Source organism: Indicator indicator, chromosome 11, assembly GCF_027791375.1.
Source record: "Indicator indicator isolate 239-I01 chromosome 11, UM_Iind_1.1, whole genome shotgun sequence".
Classification (NCBI taxonomy): Eukaryota; Metazoa; Chordata; class Aves; order Piciformes; family Indicatoridae; genus Indicator; species Indicator indicator.
The window spans coordinates 23,895,065-23,916,727 of NC_072020.1; the positions used below are offsets into that span (position 1 = coordinate 23,895,065).

Consider the following 21,663-nt stretch of genomic DNA (forward strand, 5'->3'; position numbering starts at 1 on the left):
GGTTCTTACATATTTACCAACTTGCCTTCCTAGGGATTACAAAAGATATTTCATTTACAGTATTTAGTTTTGCAATAAAGGAAAAAAACCCAAGTGCACTTGAGCCCATGCATACTGTATGAGAATGTTAACAGTACAAGATGATCATCATTAAGCAGTATGATAGAAGGCTACATTGCATTAATAAAAGTCCATGAGAAAAAATGATCTATATAGAGGCTTCAGTCCATTTAACTAGGTCCTCTGAGAGCCTTCTGTCTTCTCTCAGAACGCTTTCATAAAAGGTCTGTGTTCCTCCCTCACATAAAAGGATCATTTGTTCCCATTAAGACATAAGTTCCTATAGGGATCCTTGATCAACAGCTGTTATCTTACCCTGCGTTCAGAAAGAAACTGACTCTATGGGATTGTTTTCTAGTCACCCAGATAGTGGTGCTCAAACAGTTTGGGGACTATGAAAAAGAAAACACAAACTGAGATATGGTGTGGCCAAACAGGATTATTCAGTTGTTACTTTGTTTTTAATTGGACAGAAACTCTTCAATGAAACTAAACAGATGGATGTGGGGCCTTGATGTCAAATTTGTAGTAAAATTTACACTATGCACAAAAAAAAAAAATTTTAAATATTGTAGTTTTATCTCCTTTTTATTTTCATATATACACTGAGATGCATTCAGGAATTTCCAAGTGTTTGCCGATGAAACCCTTGCCTTGTGAGGAACCAATTAATTTAAATATTTTTTCCATATGAGGCTTGCACATTGAAGGGCAAAGAAATCTTTCCATTGAGTAGGACATCCAAATAGTCTCAAATTTTAATGGAGAGTTGTGTGTAAACTGTGTCTTAGTGCAATTTCCTTCTAATGTGATGTCTATCCTAGTACCCCCTTCCTTCTACAACCATCAACTTGACCTGTATTCGCCAACTGAACATAAATACAATGCCCCTTTTCCACTGAAGTTACATGCACTGTATGTATGCCAGGTGCTGTAAGAGCAGAATATGGCCCTTACAGCTACAGAATAATCAGAATAAAGGGTTTATTTCTACTGTACCTCTGCCTTCACTAAAATCTCCATTAGATCTAATGTTAGTTTATTTTTCAAAACAAGAAATGTGAAGTAAAGGTAGCATAAAAGCCACATTACCTCAACTTTTCTTTAATAAATGTACTTTTATGATGGGACTATAACTATTTCTCCTCTCTCCTACAAACCTGCTATTCCAGAGACTGCTTTTCCTGCTAGCTCAGCCTTTACAGGAATGTTAAAAGAGCCCTACAGAGCCTCAACAGTCATAACACAGCACAATTCCACCTGATTCTCACACATTGCACTATCTCCCAGTGCCAAAACATCCTTTTCTTCCACTGTATCACCACAGTTGTGCTTTACCTGGACAGTCTGGCACTTTCCCTTGCTGGTAAAACATCGACTCAGGAACGGAAGGAATCAGCATTCTTCTATATTGGGCTAACATTCTTCTCAATGTTGCATGAACACGCACCAAATTATTTAAGACACACAAACCCTTCTGGTAGTGGTTGAACTACAAGTGAAGATGAGAAGATCCACAGGTCTTACAGATGCATTAATTACCTAATATGTGACACTAGAAGACTGGTGCAGAAATAACAGCATGTGAGTTCGAAGCCCCAGAGAATCTGCCCAAGTAATTAGTCCTGGACAAACATACACCAGCTTAGCAGGTTTGAAGTGTCACCTTTTCTGCAAGGAAGGCGCTTGAGTAGAATGTAGTCTCTGCTTATACCTTTGCATCTGCTTTGACCGTGAATGAAGTTTGTTGAAGAGCTCATGGAACTTATTTTGTGGAAATAAGGTTTCTAGGAATCTCTCTAGAAACACGTACACCATTCTCTTATTCAGTTGAGCGTGCTGGAACATTTCAAAGACCCGGAGAATGCCTTTCCGTGTTGTCTCAGCGCCTATGATGTGCTTCAGTTCATCTACAAAAACAAAAAGTTACACTGAAGTTTAAACCAAATTCTGATTTTGTGTTAACAACAAACTGAATATAAAGTCTTTCAAATAGCAGGGAATTTGAAGCAACAGTGGCTCTGCAGTACATAACATGACAAAACCAGAAGGTCTCTTACAGCAGAAAGGATTTCTGACGATTACTTAATCTTTTATATGTTATTTTGCATGAAATCATGCTCTGCTCTATTGCAATATAGGTTTTCCATGCACATTAATCCTGTGGTCAAACTAAATACTGGATTAGTTCTAAAAGAACTAGAGCTGCAAAGTCATGGTATTCACACATTCAGTGCTTAAATAATAATAAAAAACCCAACTTTTTTTAATTTAAATATATTTCAGATGTTGACATTTCTTTTCAACAACCAAGAAGAATACTGACACTAATTCTAGTAATAATATATGATAAAAATTATTAAGCTTCAAATCTCAGACTTACTTACCTGGCATTACCTCCAGTAATTTGGTCTTCCCTGCCACTCTTGTTCTCATTCTAATAGCTTTGTCCCTCCGTGGAACAGTCTCTGCTAAAATGCCATTTGGCCAAAAAGCATCTCTGCAACAGAAACAAATCTGTCAAAACACATTAAAATTTTATCGAATGGAAGGCTCTTTTTAATCCCTCAGAGCTATTTCAAAACAAATACAAGAAAGTAATTTGCACACAACCTAACACACATACTTCAAGTATGAGAAATGAGAAAAGGCAAAAGAAGAAATCAAAAGCAAGAGGTAGAATACACTCAACCTACCAGCAGCTATCATAAATAGTTTAGCACGGGAATCAAATGAAAGAAAATTAAGAAATTATCACACCAAATCCATTATATGGAATGTAGTTATTCCATATAATACATCTAAGATCTGTGTTTAACAGTCTCTGTTGCCACTGAAACTCTAGGCATAGGCCTATTAATTGCTTCATTAGATCTCTGGCAGTAGTTAACCTATCAACAAGCTAAAGCTGAAGAAGAGGAGAAAACTCAAAAATGTTCTTCATATGACCATTTATGTATGTCAAGTGGGAGAAAGCAAAAGCAGTATGCTCAAACTAGAATTCTGTGCAGCAACACAGAAAAAAGAACAGGGAGGATACACAGTTATTAGACAACAACAGGCGAGTACTTCATATTTAACACCTATGATAGTCATACCTGAAGCGTTTCACCGCATCTGCTACTTGTTCAGGAGATGTCATCCAGTCAACATGATCAACTATTTTTCTAGAAGTCAAAGCAACAAGTCTCTTATTTAATTTTTAAAACAGAGAACAACTAAGTATAGCATTTTAAAGAGCACTCTAAGTCAAAAACATACTTGCAGTTTTCCCTAACTCTGTAAGTTCTATACAAAAAAAAGTACAGTAGGAAGGCAAATACTGACTGTCAGGATGAAAATTTAAACACACTGATCACTCCTTAAGCTAAAGCCTTTTACTTTTAGAGCAAATGTAAGATGACTAAGCAGGATTGAAAATTGATGTTGCATCTCCCATTAGCATTAGGTAAGTGCTCTGCTTGTAGAGCATTGCTCTTCATAGAGCTCTTGTTTCTGTAAGCAAGCAACCTACTTAAAATGTCAAATTACCATGCTTACCTATGCAGTTACTCATGTCTTTAAGAGGAGATACAGACTGAGCATAAACTTTGACCTCTATTCACCAATACTCGATATCCAAATCTAGTATGTTTATACAGCAATTATATATGCATTTGTGTATCATCATAATCCCAGGATTATGTCTCTAAATTTGAATTTAGAAGCAGATTCTGCTGCAAAATGCCATTAAACCCCAACAATCTACTAGGACTAGGTATGACTGCTGAATCAAAGGAATTTGTGAGTATCTGGGAGAGCTCCAAAAACAGAAGCAAAATAAGAAGCTCTGTGCACTTCTCTGCAAGAAGAAAGCAGCAGCTTGCACACCACTTATCTAATTATACTACAATCTGAAAACAGCAATAAGTATTCAGAGTTATTGACCAAGGCAGCATGTTTTTAGAAGCACAAGGTGCCAAGATAACTGCCACATGGCTGCAAGAAATTATTTGAAATCCACCTGGGGCTACTATTAGATGGCAGCACCACTACTGATAACACAAGAATTGTATATATGCTTAACAGTGATGATGGAAAGATCAAAAATATACTTGTGAAAGGTAAGAAGTAAAACAGTGAGAAATGTCCTGAAAAATTAATGGGGAACTACTTCGCACTTAACAGAAATTAAACTTAGATTCGCAGCACTAATCCAAAACAACAACTTAGCGCCAATCCTGTTCCTAGAATTTTTTTAGAAGGGAAAGTCCAGAAACAGATTTCTAAGCCAAAGGCAAGAAAAACTACTTATTTACTACTATACATTTGCATTGTATTTGCATTAAAAAGGGTGTGAATTACATACGTGAATTACAGAGAATATGGGGGCAGAACGGACCCTTTAACAGACCTTTCTCTTCCCCCTTTTCAATCTTTTAAAGTGTGAGAGCAAAAATGAAACACACACACTCAGTAATGTGTAATCAAATAATTTGACAGTGTTAGTGTATCATCTGTGGCATCAAAGATATGTAAACAGAAGTAGTGGAGAAAATAAACAGTGTTAACAACAAAGCATGGTGTGAAACACAGGGCAAAAGGCATAGACACCATCAGTATTAAGTTACGTTCACAGAAATGTGAACTCATGTTGGTAAGTGAAAGCTCTGTTGGAAGTTCTCTGGCATGTAAGGGTTTCTGGAATTCATCTTTCAGCAATGTTTTGTGTTTATCTCTTCAAAGAGAAATGAACGCAGATCTAAAAATCACAATAACTTAGCAATACCAAAAATTGTTTACAGAGGGACTCTACACTTTCACACAAACACTCTAGATACAAAACCCAGTACCTATTAATTGTATCACCATATGTTGCTCTAATAAGTTGCTGAAGCAGGTTTTTTATATTTCTTCTTAACCACTGATTCCTTTCCTTTAAATCAAAGACTTCATCCATAAGGAGGAGCATTACTCTGAGTGGAATATTGTCATCTACCTGATGAAGAAAGTAAAAGTATAATCAGTAAATATATTTTTGGTTAAAGAAAGCTATCGTTTTAGTAGCTACTTCAGAAGCAGAACAATGACAGAAACACTTTGCTGCCTTATACTGTAACTGTGAAACCTTCCCTAAAACTTCTGTGGCATCACTAATAGCAAAGAAAGCTTAATAATAATTTTTAAAAGAAATATATATATATAAATACTAGGTTTAAATCATTTTAAAAGAAGATAAAAGTTATTACACAAAAGTTGAATGAAGTTACTACAATATATCCTAAAAAGTGCTTCTCCCTAACCTCTTCCTTTGGTAACTGTCCTAATGAAAACCCTGCAAGGAGCTTATCTTTGGTGTCTTTTTCTTATGGATACACTGTGCCAAATTCAGAACCTCCTTAGAGCAATGATTCTTCACTGCAATGAACCAGCATTTATTTTGGTGTCATGCTGACTTGCATGGCTACTAACTGCTTTTATGCTTGCAGATGAGGAAAAGCATCATCATCTTAATTTAATAGGAGATGTTACAGATTGGATTACCAAAAAATTTATGGAAATTCTAGACCAGAGGATTCAGTAACTATGCAAAAGCTTTTAAAAGATGGATGACATACACTTGGCAGTAACTGTGAATACTTTTTCCAATATTAAAATTTGAGAGGCAATTTACTAAATTCTGTGGAGTAAAAGGATTAATTTTCATCTTTGTTGATATTAAGGTTTGTCTTATAGAAACAAAGATTCTCATGGCTCCTTAAATGCCAAAACGCAAGCCTATATATTCCTAAACTATAGAATAAAAAACTAGCATTTGGATTTATGGTTGTATTGCACAAGGGTACAAATTTCTCAAACACAACAAATGAATTCTTTTTTCCACCGATTCGTTATTTAAAGTTTAAACTTAAAGCTTTATAGAATAGCAAGCTAAAATTAAACATAACCTTCAGAATTTTGTTTTGTATATGAAATTTGATACAGCTCTACTTGACAGAGTAGTAATTTGCTGAAGCAGACTATTAATCCTTCACTAAAAGTAGCAAAATCTCATAGCTACGGGGATATATCTTTGTGGACTACACAAGTACATTTTTATACACAACTGGAAGACAGACAATGGATCCATAATCCAGATGGAGATTCTGTAGATCCATGCCTCACTTCTACACTATTGCTTCTCCACTTAAAATTCCATCTGCACTGCCATGTTTTTTTGTCTGAGTGACTGTAAATTGCAATTAACCTTAAAAAAAGCAGTTGAGAGTTCAAAGGTTTCAAAACATTTGAAATTTGCCTCTCAGAAATGCTATGTCAACTTAGAAGCTATGAAGAATTGTAGCTTCTATTCGTTTCACAGAAGAGCAATGAAGTATGTGTAGAAAAGCATGTACTTGAATGACATTAGTTTTGCCCATGTGAAACAGAAGCCATAGGAGTATCAGAGATATATACATTTGTAAATACAAATTTATGGATATGGTGTGATATAGTGGAAAAAAAAAAGAGGGGGGAAAAGAACACCCATAAGAACTCTGCTGTGCCATAATAGCAGTTCTACACAGGAAGACAAACTGGAATGCTTTGATGTGGCCAAAACCCCAAAACAAGAAGGGCAGAACAGGTGCAGATTTGTGACCATAGCAAATTGCATTTAATCACTGGTAATCTTACAGCCTTTCTGTCCTACTTAAGAGAGAAGAGGTTTTCTTCCAATTATTTTCACATGTATGATCAATATTTCAAGCAAAACTATAGCATAGTTTACAATAACATCAAGAGCTTAAACTTCACTTTCAAGCTGTCAATATTACTACTGTACACATTTTAGGTATTCACATACTAAAAGTTTATTATTTGTAAAAACATTCTGAAGGTTCTCCCATAAAAACATAGCAAGTACTACTTCCGATCCATTAAACAGATGCTCCCTAAAAGGTCACATCAGAAATTAGAATCTGTAATATGCCAATGATGTTAACAGTCTGGTATCCCACTCTCTTTGAACAGAAATTGGAGGGAGGAGGGAAAAGAACCCCACCAAACCAACCCCCACCTATAAAACACAGAAGCAGTAGAATATACACTCTATTATTCCACAGGTGTTCAGATCATTTTTGTACCAACAGAGATGTTCTGTAAGGAAGTAAGCTTCTTTTTACTGAAATTAAGAACTGTAAAGGCCTAGCAGAATATCAGAAACTAATAAATAGTGTAACATAAAATAGGCAGCTCAAATTAGTTTTAGGGAAGTCAGCTTTGGAATGATAAACGTCAGACTCACATTGTCATCAATTGTTGCTGCAACACGGCAATGGTCAGGATCTGAATAGGTTTTCTGGATCAAAGGAGGCACCTACAATGAAAAAAGTAATGTTTATGAAATAAAAAATATTTTAGAACACCAATAAATCAGATTCATTTCATAATTGATTTGGTTATCAAAATGAAAACCAAGTATTTGGTCAAAAGTCAGCTACATACTACTGCAGATGAACAAACAGCAGTCCTTTCACCTTCCAACACAAAGCCTGTAGGTATTCCTCCTACAGCTCTCAAAGTTATCAACACCTCTAAAAAAAAAAACCCACAAAAAAACACCCATACATTTTCTCAAGTGCCTAGTGCTTCAACTGAAAAACTCCTAAGAAACTCCTATGGGACTGATAATACTTCTCGTATTTCCTTTTGATCTTAAGCCCTGCCTAGCCATGAGCTTCTAGTGAGCATAACTGGGAGGTTAGTCACACAACAGAGAATTACCCAGCAATGAGGAAGTTCAGAGACAATCATTTTATCTCACAAGCAATGGAAGCAAACCTAATGAGAAAGCAACCCATCCCCCACGCTCCAAATTTATTATTCCCTTTCATGGATTAAGGGTTAACTCATCTTGGTTGCTGTTCTATATCTGCCACATATAACTGGTTTGGTAACACAAAAATGGAGTAATATCTGATCACAGACCTTACAGCTACACACAGGGCCAGGAGGGCAAGGAAGTTAAGATGGACATGTTAGGAAGATTACTACTTTCATAGGACTTCTAGATAGCGTGTCATGCTACCATTCACCACCTCTAAGGAATTACATTTTAGGAATATAAAGGATGAAGAAAGATGGCAGGAAAGAGAAAGAAAATTTTAATTAAAAACAGAACTCAGCAGGAATGAGCAGAAAAGACTATCTCCTTATTCTTTCTATATTATTTCTTCCTAATGAAAGCAGCAGATGCAGCAAACTAGCTTTATGAGAATGGCTGGTAAAAAAATATCAGTAACTCTCTCCTTCTCAAATGGCTGTACTGAATTAAGTGAAGAAGGATGACTGTAATAGTCTATAGATGCCATCTTAAAATGTGTTGCTTAACAGCAAAGAGAATTCCCTCTTTGTACTACAATGACTGCTGAACCTCATGGAGAGTATGGGTACAAACCAGACTGCTTTCCTGTTTAAGGCCTTGACTTCATTATAGTACACAGTATCAGTTAAAGTGAGTCCATAGCTAGTCTCCTATTAATTCACTAGTAGTTATTAACTACCAAATATTTTCTTACCTTGAAAAATGATTGCTTTATGTCTTGTCCCAATCTCTCTGACATTTTACCCATGTTGTCTGACATTTTAGTCATTCCCTCTGCCAGGCTGTCAGGGAGAGACTTGACTGCGTTTGATACATTTCTCATAGAGTTACGCAGTGGGTTTACAAATGTGTCCATCTGAAGGGGAAGATGTTTAACCAGAATTGTATAATCTAGGAGGACACCAGCACATTAATGCACTATGAGAAGTATTACACAGTTCCAGAGAACAACGATGTAAAGAAACAACTCAAATTGCTGAACTTCAGTACCGAAGGCAGGATAAAATTTTAGTCTTAATTTGTATTTCCTGTTCCTTACAGTCTAGTGTAACTATTTCTATGTTTCAACAGATTTTTCCTGAGTCATTTCAATTTCCCATTCCTCAGCTTTTCTTAGTTTCAATTTATTTTCCTTTTCTTCTCCATTCAATGCCATTTCTCCCTGCCAAGCTTCATATTTCCAGATGTTTCACTTTGGGCTTTCAATTCCTTATCTTTGGAATATGCCTCTTTTCAATAGCAATGGAATAATGTGCTTTCATATCACGTCAAGGATAATTAAAAATACAGTATTTCCATAGAAACTGCTACAATTTTTCTTTCAGTATATACTCTATATTCTGTCCAGAGGCACAAATACTATTGTGATACCCTTACATTTATGAAGAAGCTGATATGGTAGAAATCAAATCTTACTCAGTCATTACATAAACCTCAATAAATATTTAGCTGTTTCACTGTTAAATACTCCAGAAACACGGGAAGAACAACAACTTGAAATAACAATACAGTTGCAGATGCTTTTTATATCAAAATCACTAAAAGTCTAGAAATAGCTGTATTTGCAAAGCAGATGCCCACATAAACTGCTCAACTAAACAAAGAAGAGAGTTCTGGTGGCTTGAAAAAAACATGTTCTGAATAGTTACAATGGCTAAACATGGAACATGCTTTTGCAGGGAAATGTATTTCATCTTTTGGAAAGTGGAGAGCATGGGAACGGCAGCAAACACAGAGAAAAGAACTGAAAAATCAGAAGGAATGAGAAAGAAAACCAAACACAACAACAACAACAAAATCACAAGATGCCTGATAGAAATTAACTTCCAATGAACACAAATTAACCTTTGTGCAATATAGCATCTGATTTGAAAAACTTACTCTGTTGTCATACAAATAAATTTAACTACTATAAAAATGATGAATCTTTGCTTCCATATGTGCTCAGATACTTTGCCACTTAACACATTAAAGCAGCTCATTTGCAAATTGTTTGAAAGTGCTATATAGCTGTTTAGTATCAGTTCAACATCTTTGCTTATTGCAATCACTGCACTAATAAATGCTATAAAGTCCTTTTGAGAGCACAAAACATTCTTACCTTTCGTGCAAAATCTCCCTTCCCTTTGCTGTAAGCTTTATTCTCCAGGAAGTCATACACATAATGGGCTAAAGCTGGAGAAGCCTTCATCATTTCAGGATTTAACAAGAGCTGAGTAAAACAAGTTTTAAAAGATGCTTTTTAATAAATAATGAAAATGGCCACATCATTCAATTCAGTAAAAGTTGCCCCTGCACAGAGACAGTGCATTACACGATATACTTTGTAACTTCTTGTCTAAATTTTATTCCAACATTACACTATTCAAGAGGGAAATAACGTACCTCTTAGCAATTCCAGTAATTTTGACTAGCATATTAATCATAGCATCTCACAAAAATACTCACAAACTCAAAAATGACCCAACTTCCTCTAAAATTCCCAAAAAAGGAAACACAAACAAACAACAAAAAGAAACAAAACCAACCCATACAACCACAACAAAAAACATAATAACTAAACCCCCCCAAACCTATCACTGTAAAGATATTGCTATTAAAAATGGACACAACAGGAAAAAAATCTTAGGACTCTAAACCAAATTTAACAGAGTTTTATTTGTGTTCATTATTTATCAATATATCCATTCATTTGCTTACTATAATTTTAACACTAAATGACCAGAAAGTCCCTATGAAGTAGGACAACTAAATTCCTCTAGCTAGTCTCATACAGGCCCTGCATGGAGTAGCCTTGTGGCTGTACTACACCCCCAAAGCAGATGGCACACCAATTCTTAAGCAACAAAGTTACTACAAACATGACCATAACGGAAGTTAGTTCAGTAGTGTAGATCCTAAAACAAACACAGCTGAAACTTCACTAGCTCAGAAAAGCTAGGTCAGAACCAGCTAAGAATAAACAAAAAGAAAAGGCAAACTTAGTAGATAATATGAAGTTCTTACGTTGCTCACGTACAACACAACTCTAGCATGTTTTCTATCTCAGAGAAAAAGAACTCCAACCTAGAACACAACCAATAAAACCCCACAACACCTTACCTGCAAATAGGCATTTAAATCTTTTTTCCTCTTTTCCAAAAATTCTCTGTCCATATTGTTAAATGTCTTCTTGCCAGGAAGTTTCAGTATATTTGCAAGGTTTTCAAACTAGGAAAAAGAGAAGATTTTTTTTTTTTGTTCTGTTTTTGGAGAGTTTCAAATCAGCGTATCAGGTCAAAAACTATAGAGGTCACTATATTCACCACTTATCTACTTTGTAACACCTGACAACTTCTGCATCAAGTCCAGAACTAGACTTCTTAAAATGAAAGGTATGCCATCAAGAACGCACACACAAGAATTCTCAGGAGACTGCCATGGGAAAACTTAATTTCTGAATACTCATCTGATACTCACCTTTTAAATACAAACTAGTATAGTGTGCGAATTATTCCTATTGTCAGGGCAAAAAAGTTTAGGATCAAGATTTATCATTATTATTTTGCAGAAGTTAGCAGGGTCATTAGATTATACCAAGATAACTGGCAAATCTTTCTAAAACATTTTGCCTTTCCTCTCCTATCAAACCTGGTAAGGAAATGATTAGGTTTGTGTCCCTTCAGTGGTTGGCTTCACCCACTTTCCACAGTTTACGGTCCCATGCTTGATATGCCACCACCTGTACCTTCTCTCCAGGTAATTATAGTGATTGGCACTGGCTGACATTGTTCCAGTTTTAAAGAACCAGGGTTCAAGAGAAGTGGCAGAGAAAGAAGAGGCCCTAACACTTAATGTTGAACATATCTACTACAATGCACAAAAATTAAAAAGCAACAAGTATAAAACTCAAAGATTCAGGATTATCCACACAGAATCTAGACTTCTGTAAATAAGTAGTATTCTAAAGCAGGCAGAGAAAGAGTAGAGTGTCCAGGCTTTAAGGAACAACCTAGAAAAAGGCTGCATCCTTTTCTTTCTAAGGGCCACCATGAAATTACAAATTTAATGAGAGACTGATATCATTCAGTCCCTGCAAGGTGGCTTTTTGCAAAGACATTACTAAACTCTGCAAGGTCACAAAGCTCTCATCACATTTACGGCCTGAGGAAGTACCAAAGAATATTTCCAACTTTCCAAATACATTTCTCTTGCAAACAGGTCATACAGGAAAATAACTGAACAGAAGATGGTCTAGTTTTTATTTGGATACTCCTAGCCAAACAGAAGCAATGTAAGCAAAGAACAGCCTCTAGTTTAAATATAGATATATCTATTTAAAATTATATTCATTACACTACTGACTAAAGAAACCAGTGTGAATCTGTTCTGGACTTTAAGGAAAACAGCTCACACAGGTACAGTATACAGTTACCAAGTAACTATTTTCTCTGAAAAACCAATAAGAAGGTTGTTCAGTGTGACATTCCTGTACCTATAAATTGTGTAGGAATGTCTATTTAATTGTCAAAACAAAGTAAAATTGTTGGTAGTTTCGGAGATACTACAATGAAGCATAAGAATTTATTTTTTTTACAATCTTAGTGTTAGAGGACTAATTTCAATTTTTTGTAAATTTAAAACTCAGATTAGCAACAAGAAATCTTTGAACTTTCATATTCTGTATATTTTTCCTCCTGTCATTTTTTCCTAGTCATTTACTAGTAGGTTAGTTGCCCCGTATCAGCAGAACATTAACTCACTGTAAGGTCAGGGAACTTACAGCTTTTATCCACAGGTCAAATATTATTCAAAATAGTTAATTAATTTTAAAAAATAACAAAATAATATATTTTAAGATGAGTACAAAAATTCATATTTAAAATTTATTGACAGCACACTAAGGTAATCAGAAATTCAAAAGAATATAATTGATACAAATATTCAACACAGTGCCTTTTTTTTTTTTTTTTAAATAAAGCCTTTTCCATTTTTACTGCTGTTGTGATTTCACAGCGCTAACCTCTACCTGCACAGAATTTGATCTCTATGCCTATCTATTAATAAACAAGGCAGAGGGATGCAATCCTACACTTCTGGCTAGTTCAGAGGCTACACAGCTGAATCTGCTTAGTTTAAAAGCATTTCACCCTCTTCTCTTAAAAAGCACTGTGTTTTCAACACTGTCAGCATGTTATTTGTACCAGCCAATGACTTACAGGTCTCTATCCTAACATTTTAGAAAGGGTAAGAGTCTGAGAATACAAGTACAGCAACAAAAGGCAGACTGTCTAGCAGGACACTGAACTGCCAACAGCTGTCCCTTTTAACACCTTACAGTTTTAGTTAACATTTCCTTAACATTTCACTTAAAACCTAAATACCTATTTCCCTAGCCCAGTTTTCATTTCTCAATCTCTGTGACAAATATAATGAATGAAATATGCCAACAGTTAAGACCAATAATATTTCCAGGCTGAGGGAGCTAGGGTTGTTCAGCCTGGAAAAGACAAGAGTCAGGGGACACATGATAGTGGCCTTCCAGTACCTGAAGGGGGCATACAAGAAGGCTGGGGAGAGACTGTTTACAAATGCCTGTAGTGATCGAATGAGGTGCAATGGCTTCAAGCTAGAGAACAGTAGATTTAGGCTGGACATTAGGAGGAAGTTCTTTACCATGAGGGTAGTAGAACACTGGAACTGGTTGCCCCCGAAGGTAGTTGAGGCCCCATCCTTGGAGATATTCAAGGTCAGGTTCAACAGAGCTCTAGGCACCTTGATCTAATGGAAGACCTCCCTGCTCACTGTCTATTAAGACCTTTGGGGGTCCCTTCCAACCTAAACCATTCTATGATTTTAAAGTAAAATTAAGCAAAAGGGGTGCAGGGGGGAAAAGCTAAGTTACACTTTCTTTTGTTAGAGCAATTATACAGTTATTAGATACTAAACCACATAAATGTGGACCTATACCTGCTCAGTACAAACAACGCTATGATATAAACTGTTACAAAAGTCCTCTTTTGTGGAAAATAATGTAGTCCTCTGACTCTAATTCTTCAGCCTCTTTGATTCTCAAAGCCAATACTCATGCCACACCATCAGACAAAAAGGTACCTTTCAAAGAACTCTTTGAAAGATTTTTCTGAGGTTACTTACCTGCTCAGTGATCCTCATGTGAAAGTCATGGAAGTCACTGTAGCGGCGATACGTCTTCCATGTCTCTTCGCTGTTTGGAGTTCGCCGATGGACTGTGATGGCATACAGTGCGTACGTCTTGCCGTGGTCGTTACACACTCCTGCCACAGCATATGGGTCATAGTCAGCATAAACTAGTAGTTTGAAAACAAAAATAAAAAAAAGGAACAAACAAAGAAGGAAGACGAAAGGACACAAACGTGAAGCGAAGAAATGTCTGGAATGACAGACTTGAGACACAAAAATGGACATGCAAGCAGAAGAATAAGCCATCCCTTTATCCAAAACACTCTAGAGGTCATATCCTCTAGAAACTTATTATGTAAACTTAAACACAGAGATTAAGCAGCCTCACACAAGTCTCACTGATATGCAAAGGAAAGAATAGAAAGGGTTTCAACTTGTAAGAATAGTGAGTAGATCTTTTAAAACAATAATTTTAACCTAACGAACTCAAGATATCAGTGAAAGGCAACTGTGAAACCAGAAGAAACTCCAGTCTGCAAAGTACTTTAACCATCTTGCAAGTTTGTCCATCAAAAAACCCCAACACTGTGAATACATAAAGCAGTGCTAGCGAGATGTAAGGATTTAGTTTTGTATTAACATCAGCAGCTCATTATTAACTAGAAGATTAAAAAACACCTCCAGAAAACAGGGATTTGTGTTTCCTGTTTGAAAATGAGGTGAAGAGGGAAAGACAGAGTTTAATACTATCTTTCAACATGAACCCTTACATTTGTATATATACTCATGAAGCTCAATAAGGACAAGGGTAGAGCCCTGTACCTGGGGAGAAGTAACACCAGGCACCAGTACAGATTAGGGGTCAACCTGCCAGAAAGCAGCTCCAAAGAGCACGACCTTAGAAGTTCCAATGGACAGGAAGATATCCATTGGACAGCAATGCGCCCAAGAAGGCTAATGGTACCCTAGGGTGCATTAGTAAAAGTATGTAAAGCAGGTCTAGGGAAGTTCTCCTACTCTGTCCTGGTGAGACCACACCTGGAATACTGTATCCAGTTTTGGTCTCCCCAGTTCAAGAAAGACAGGGATCTACTGGAAAGAGTCCAACAAAGCTACAAGGATGATTAAAGGACTTGACCACCTCTCCTATGAATAAAGACTGAGAGAACTGGGACTGTTTAGTCTAGAGAAGAGAAGGCTGAGAAGGAATCTTATTAATGCCTATAAATATCTGAGGAGTGGGTGTCAAGAGGAAGAGCCTCTTTTCAGTGGCACCCAATAATAGGACAAGAAATAATGGATATAAGCTAGAACACAGGAAGTTCCACCTCAACATGAGGAGAAACTTCATCACTGTGAGGGTGATGGAGCACTGTAACAGTCTGCCCAGAGAGGTTGTGGAGTCTCCTCCTCCAAAGACTTTTGAAGCCAACCTGGATGTGTTCCTGTGTGGCCTGCCCCAGCTGACGCCGCTTTGGCAGGGAGCTTGGACCTAACGATTTCTGAAGATCCCTTTCAACCACTAACATTCTGTGATATGCCCTGGTTCCACTGGAATACTACAGATTCAGAGTCAAGCTGATAGTTATCGATACACATTGCCATCAAGATTGCAAGGTTATCATAATTTGTGTGTTTTCATGTTTACCTTTTTTCTTAAATCAAAATGAAACTAAGTTTAATTCAGAAAAAAACATCACATGCCATTTTAATTTAAAAAAAACTGTGATTCTTAACTTTTAAATTATTTTTCCTCCATCTGTGAAGGCTGACTACACGAGACTTGGATTGGACCATGCTCTCAGAATAGGTTGGAGTAACAGTTTAATTAAAATGTCAAGTAGTTGAATTCCTGCTCACAGCCCAACTGTCTGCTATACAAACTCACAGATTTCAAAGTCCATTGAGTTGTAAAATCTACCCCAAAAAAGTCTGAAGATCAATTCACAATTTAATTACCCAGTGTGACCTCATCTAACTAGATTATTTGCAAATAATATCTGAGGTATTTTTGCTATTCACAATTACAAAATAAAAATATTTAATACTAGGCTAATTTTTCAAAAGATAACAAAAAATGTCACCACTTTAAGGACTGAAGTTACTGTCATACATTAAGCTAAGTCAATACAGAAACACAAAAAAGAGAGGAACATATTAGAAGTAGCAGACAGTCAAGAAGTTAGAAGTGTGACTAGACAGACATATTTCATGACTTGTTCTTTTAATAATTGTTAAAATAGATACTACTTAATATTAGCTTTAATTAATGGTTCTCCAGAGACATGAAATTTAGTATCAGAAGCAACAAAAATAAAATCAGATTTTCAGTACAGATATACAGTCTATGACCTATAGCACCAATTCTGTATGGCCCTCCATGGGAAATACAAGCTCAAATGTTTCATGAGGTTAAAATAAATGAAAGCATTAGGATTTCAAGGGTCTTTAATATTATATTAAAATAAATGGTGTAAAACAAGTAAGCAGCCATCATAACACATTCACTTACCAGTATCTGAGATATATGCATGGAGTTGAACAGTCTCATCAGTAGGGACATTTGAAAGGTCATCCAAGGACTGCAGGGTGGGAGAGACAGGGAAGACACAAGAAACAGGCAACAGGAATTCAGATTACAGATACATCTTATTGGAGAGATGCTTTTGATTCATCTACTTAATTTTCAGACTTTCACTACACTAATAGAATTGCTTCATGCATCTATCAATACAAATGTGTTTGTATTACCTGGTTACTAAAGCCGTTCTTTTACAGAGTATAAGGACCTTTTTTCCCCCAACAGTTGCAGTTTTGCAATCACTCTAACGTATGTGCCACATCCATTTCAGAGCTCAGGTCTAACACAAGTACAGTATTTTCTCTGACCTAGTCCATGTCCAAGTCACCCTTAGAGAGCAATAACCTGTAAGGCGTGTTCTGTACTGCAGTGTCCAAATTTAGGAGCAGAACATCAACTGAGACTGAGCAGCAGGTATTTGTGGAAGCTTGGATAAGTGCTTGATATTCTGAGAGGTCTAGGATTTATCAGTAAGATGGAAGGGATGTTATTAAAGACAACTAACAATCAACTGCTCTAATATTATTTGCTATGAAATAGTACCATTAAATTACTGTTACTTTTAAAAAATCAGCATTATTTCTTGTCCTCCTGTCTCTCTTCATTGCCATTCTGACAGTTTAGTTCTCTTCCTGATAACAGAATAGAGTTCAAGCTGACAGATTACTGCTAGAGGTTCAACCCAGCCATGTTTGCTACCATTCAAGGTCTTGCATACGTAACACCTGAGTAACTATTTATTCAATGCAAAAGCAATATGTAAAGTTCAGTTATGGATCCACTCAGATGAAATCTGCAAGAGTCTATAAATATTTACAATGCTTTTATACCACTCCAAACACACCTCACTGGTTTGATCTAGTATTTTAATGTGTCAAATTAAAAGGCAGAAATGAAAAGAAAATTTGTAAAATAACTTGTCCTCAAAATCGCATAGAGCCTCTCTTCCAAATAATCTTAAAATACATTCTTACAGTGGAAAAAAAACTGCAGGCAATGTATTGTGTGATAGAAACTTAAGGAAAGAGTTAATTGCTGTGGCAAGGCACTTTACAGCAATGATTAACACAAATAAATGAAATGGCTGAAATTTGAACAGATAACACATGTTCATACTTAATACACCCTAATAGCTTTGGCATTAGCTATAGTCACAGGAATATAAGTAATTAAAAAGCAAAAATATCACACCACAACCCAATCTTATTTAATACATTGTCATTAGCTGAAAGTACAGAAATTCTGACCTTTGAAGTAACCTTTCCATGGTCTATTTTTCTTCATGTAACTGACTAACACAAGGGGGTTAAACTATGTGTACAGAAATTTACTCTTGACATGGAATTCAGCCAGGAAAAACTCATCTACCAGTATTCAAACACCTGTAAAAGCACTGAAACCCCTGAACAACGTGGACAGCAGAAAGCAAGCGAGTTCTTCTGCATAAACAGAGATTTATTATACATTTCTGCTAGAAAGTTCACTTTGTAAAAACGATAAATGTAGTATTGTGAAAAGGGTATTGCAAAACAGTAAAACCCAAGACACTGAATTTTCCCATGCAAGTATTTATTTGTATTCCTTCTTTGCATGATAAAGGTTTAACGAATTTTTACCTTAGTTGATAAAGGCCACATGAAATTGGTGGTCATCTGCTGCTCAATTTCAGATTGAAATATTTTAAACCCAGTAAGATATATGAGGAATAGATTTGGAAAAAGTATACAATTCTATTCACACATATGCAACCATGAGTACATGCAGAAGCATGTTTCAAATATTTAAGTATATTTATGTATCTGACAAACTGACTCAGTCAGGAATTGCTTAAAAAATACCAAAAAAATTGAACTTGGTCAGATTATTTCTAAATATGAATCTTAATTTTCTAAACACCTAATCCAAATGAAGACCTAACTAGAAAATAAATGTTAACCTTTTAAAAAATAAAAAATTAAATGCCACATTTACAGTCTACTTGAAATTAATCCTTTGAGATTTACAGCCTAACTCAAATTTTATGCCTATTTAGAAAAATCCAAAAGGGATAATAAAGTATGCTTTGCATAAGTTAACTAGAGATAATATTTTTGTGAAGAAACAATGCAAAAATTTCATTAAACAGAAAGAAGGACAAAAGGGACAGCTTTATTTTACAAATTCATACCTTACGTGTTTCAATTCGATTCAAGAACTTTTTCAGAAATTAAACTGCAGTGAGCCAAAACCTATAAACATACCTAATTTAAACCAATTTATTACACTTCCCTTACTGTTGGGGAAAAAAAAAATTAAAAATTCAAGCACTTACCAGATTTATGCTGCCAGTAGGAGATCCATTAAAAGATTCTGGGAGCAGTGAGGAAGGGGAAAATTAAAAACAGGTTAGAAGATGTTTTTTTCTTTTCCAATGTAGGGCTATACACAAGAAAAAAAATGCAGTGACAAACCATTATAGAAAATAATGGACAGCTGTGGATTGGGCAAGATGTTGCACCTAACATAAAAGTACTTCAAGGTTCCAGTAAAGACACCTAAAGGAAAACGTAGGTAAGTTTAAAATGCTACAGTTGTGAACTAGTCCAAAAAACCCTTTCTTTTTAAGCTTGTATTATTCTTTCATTCAGGAATTAGTTTAATAGTACAACAACTTCCATTCCATTTGTACTTCAGTTAACGAGAATAATTAAATTGCTTCATAAATCCACGTCTCCTATGTACTTTCAAATTCTATTTGCAGATTAAGAATATAATTATACATTAAAGCAACCCCCAACATGTTGAAGAACTTCAAAAACTGCTGAATAAAAAATGAGAATAAAGAGTCACACACTTATTTTAGGGACACTCTTTATACCAAAACTTGACCAAAAAAAGTTCAGGAGATTAATGGAATGACTACAGAAAAAAAAAATTATTCCCAAAACAATTTGCCAAAAAGCACAAGGAGGAAACAGTAATTTTAAACTCAGATCTAGTACAAGAAATTTCATAGAAGACCAGGTTGGAAGGGACCTCATGGACCATCTGGTGCTACCTTTCTTGGCCAAAGCATGGTCTAGACAAGCTGGCCCAGACCTTCTCCAGCTGAATCTTAACAGTGCCCAATGCTGGGGACTCCAGCACTTCCCCAGGGAGATTATCTGGAGATTTCCCAAAAACGAGCCAAGATGAGAGGTGACTATAACCGTGACAGCCCATGATGATGCAGATCCACCTCCTACTGGCCCAGCCAAAATCACAGCCTCAGAAGTCTGACTTCAAACAATCTGTCCATTGACCCACGCTCCTCCAAGTCCTTCTACAAGCAGCTCTCCACATGTCATTTAATTGTCATATGAACAAAGATGCTGAGAAGGTAGCAACCATCTGCCCAACTCCCTGGCTCCGGTCTCAGGCTGACCTGAGTGGCATTCCCTGCCCAACCCCATCCCACAGAGGGGCTGTGGGATTGCCCAGCAAGCTCCTCATCTGCTTGAGGGACCCCGGTATACAAGTTCGTCTGGACACCATGTGTTTTGATTTCTCAAAAAGTGAGGATAATTTTATTTCCATTTTAAAGCAGAAAAAAAAAAGGTCCTAAGAAATGCCCCTGAGCTCACCTCCTTCACCATCATCTGATCCTCTGAAACTCGGATCTTTCAGCATGTCCAGCTCAGCCAACATACGCACATACAGCACGTTCTGTTTGAACGAAGGGTAGAATCTTTCATCTCGCAGCATCAATTCATACACCTTATTGAAACAAAAATACCAACCTGAGAAACACTTACTACATTTAATTTATCAGACAAGCTTTCAGAAATTCTACTTGAGCAACATGTATTGGTGCATTCTATTATCTATTTGTGGGTTTCCTAGAGGAAGCTTTGTGAAATGCCAACTTACTCTTCACAGGAAGGTTGTGAGAACTAACAGTGCTCAGAAAATACCCAGCTAGTGACACATGCAGGCATAGGAAGGGAAGTAGCACATTAATTGGAAGTTTTTCCCTTCTTAACTCTTACAGTTGCTCAATAATCATATTTGGTCTCTATCCATTTCACAATAGGATCTCCCTGTTTCCTTCTTTGATAAATTACAAATGTAAACCCACAACTATCTAGAGGCAGATGTTAAGAGCAAAAAGAAGGGAGGGAAGACACTGCATACCACTTGCCTGAAAACTCCCAGTCCAGTCAATACAATATAATCCTAAATCACAAAGATTTAACCATACCACCTCAAAAAATTGTCTCTAACCCATATGGTGACAGTGTATATACACAAATACACATGCACATGTATCTGTATGTAGTGGGAATTAATTCACAATGTTTGGATATTCATGTCTAGAATATTTTAATGATGGTTTGTTGCTTGGTTTGTTTTCTTTCATTTGTGTATTTTTCATAGAACACTTTGTATGAGTGCTATCACCTGGTAATAATGGAAAAAAAAAATCATGCAGATTTAAGTTAAGTCTCTTAAGTAAGTTTCTTTTTTAACATGATAAATTTATGTTCTTCAGCAGAAATCACACATGATACCCCTCTCACCTACTTTGGGCAATTCAGGTTTTACAAGGTGTTTTCATCAGTCTTAAATGTGGGTCTCAAGTACAATAAGAGTGATTCTAGGTTCTACTGCTCCTGTAACTAATTTCTAGCATAAATGAGAACATTAAGTTAATGACTTAAAACCACTTAGACTGGGTGTATTATTTAAAGGCAAAATATTAATTATTCATTAAAAAAATATTCAATTTGAGTGATAAAGTTTATGCATGAAGGTAGTGGAAAAAGACTGTTTTATCTTCAGTACTTGCTGATTCTAAGGGCAACAGGGTGCAGGTGAGCAGAAACAGGTGAATTAACTTCTCTGAAGATAGAATTTAATATTGCAACATGCAAAAACCTACCTTTGAAAGAGAAAGCTAAAACTGGACCAAAATTATACCACTTATTCTACACAGACACGTTTCTTAAATTGATGTATAAACACAAATAATGATTCCATAATTCTAAACTCTGCTTCTTAATTTCATACAGGCCACATA

The 21,663-nt window shown here is 36.0% G+C and overlaps 1 protein-coding gene across 2 annotated transcripts in view; it reads right to left on the reverse strand.

The window, feature by feature from the left end:
• Positions 1-1,593: 1,593 nt before the first annotated feature.
• Positions 1,594-21,663, reverse strand: part of SNX13 (sorting nexin 13) — a 41,010-nt gene continuing 20,940 nt past the window's right edge. Inside the window, exons 14-25 of one of the 2 annotated variants that reach the window (XM_054384736.1) lie at positions 20,228-20,360; positions 18,937-18,974; positions 16,557-16,626; positions 14,039-14,178; positions 11,006-11,113; positions 10,005-10,115; positions 8,598-8,759; positions 7,325-7,396; positions 4,893-5,038; positions 3,159-3,227; positions 2,448-2,560; positions 1,594-1,970 (exon numbers count right to left, since the gene is read on the reverse strand). In XM_054384736.1, the coding sequence (XP_054240711.1) occupies positions 1,723-1,970; positions 2,448-2,560; positions 3,159-3,227; positions 4,893-5,038; positions 7,325-7,396; positions 8,598-8,759; positions 10,005-10,115; positions 11,006-11,113; positions 14,039-14,178; positions 16,557-16,626; positions 18,937-18,974; positions 20,228-20,360 (1,410 nt within the window). In that variant the 3' untranslated portion in view covers positions 1,594-1,722. Of the gene's footprint in view, positions 1,971-2,447; positions 2,561-3,158; positions 3,228-4,892; positions 5,039-7,324; positions 7,397-8,597; positions 8,760-10,004; positions 10,116-11,005; positions 11,114-14,038; positions 14,212-16,556; positions 16,627-18,936; positions 18,975-20,227; positions 20,361-21,663 lie in introns of both variants that reach the window. The other variant, XM_054384735.1, reaches the window with a different exon arrangement.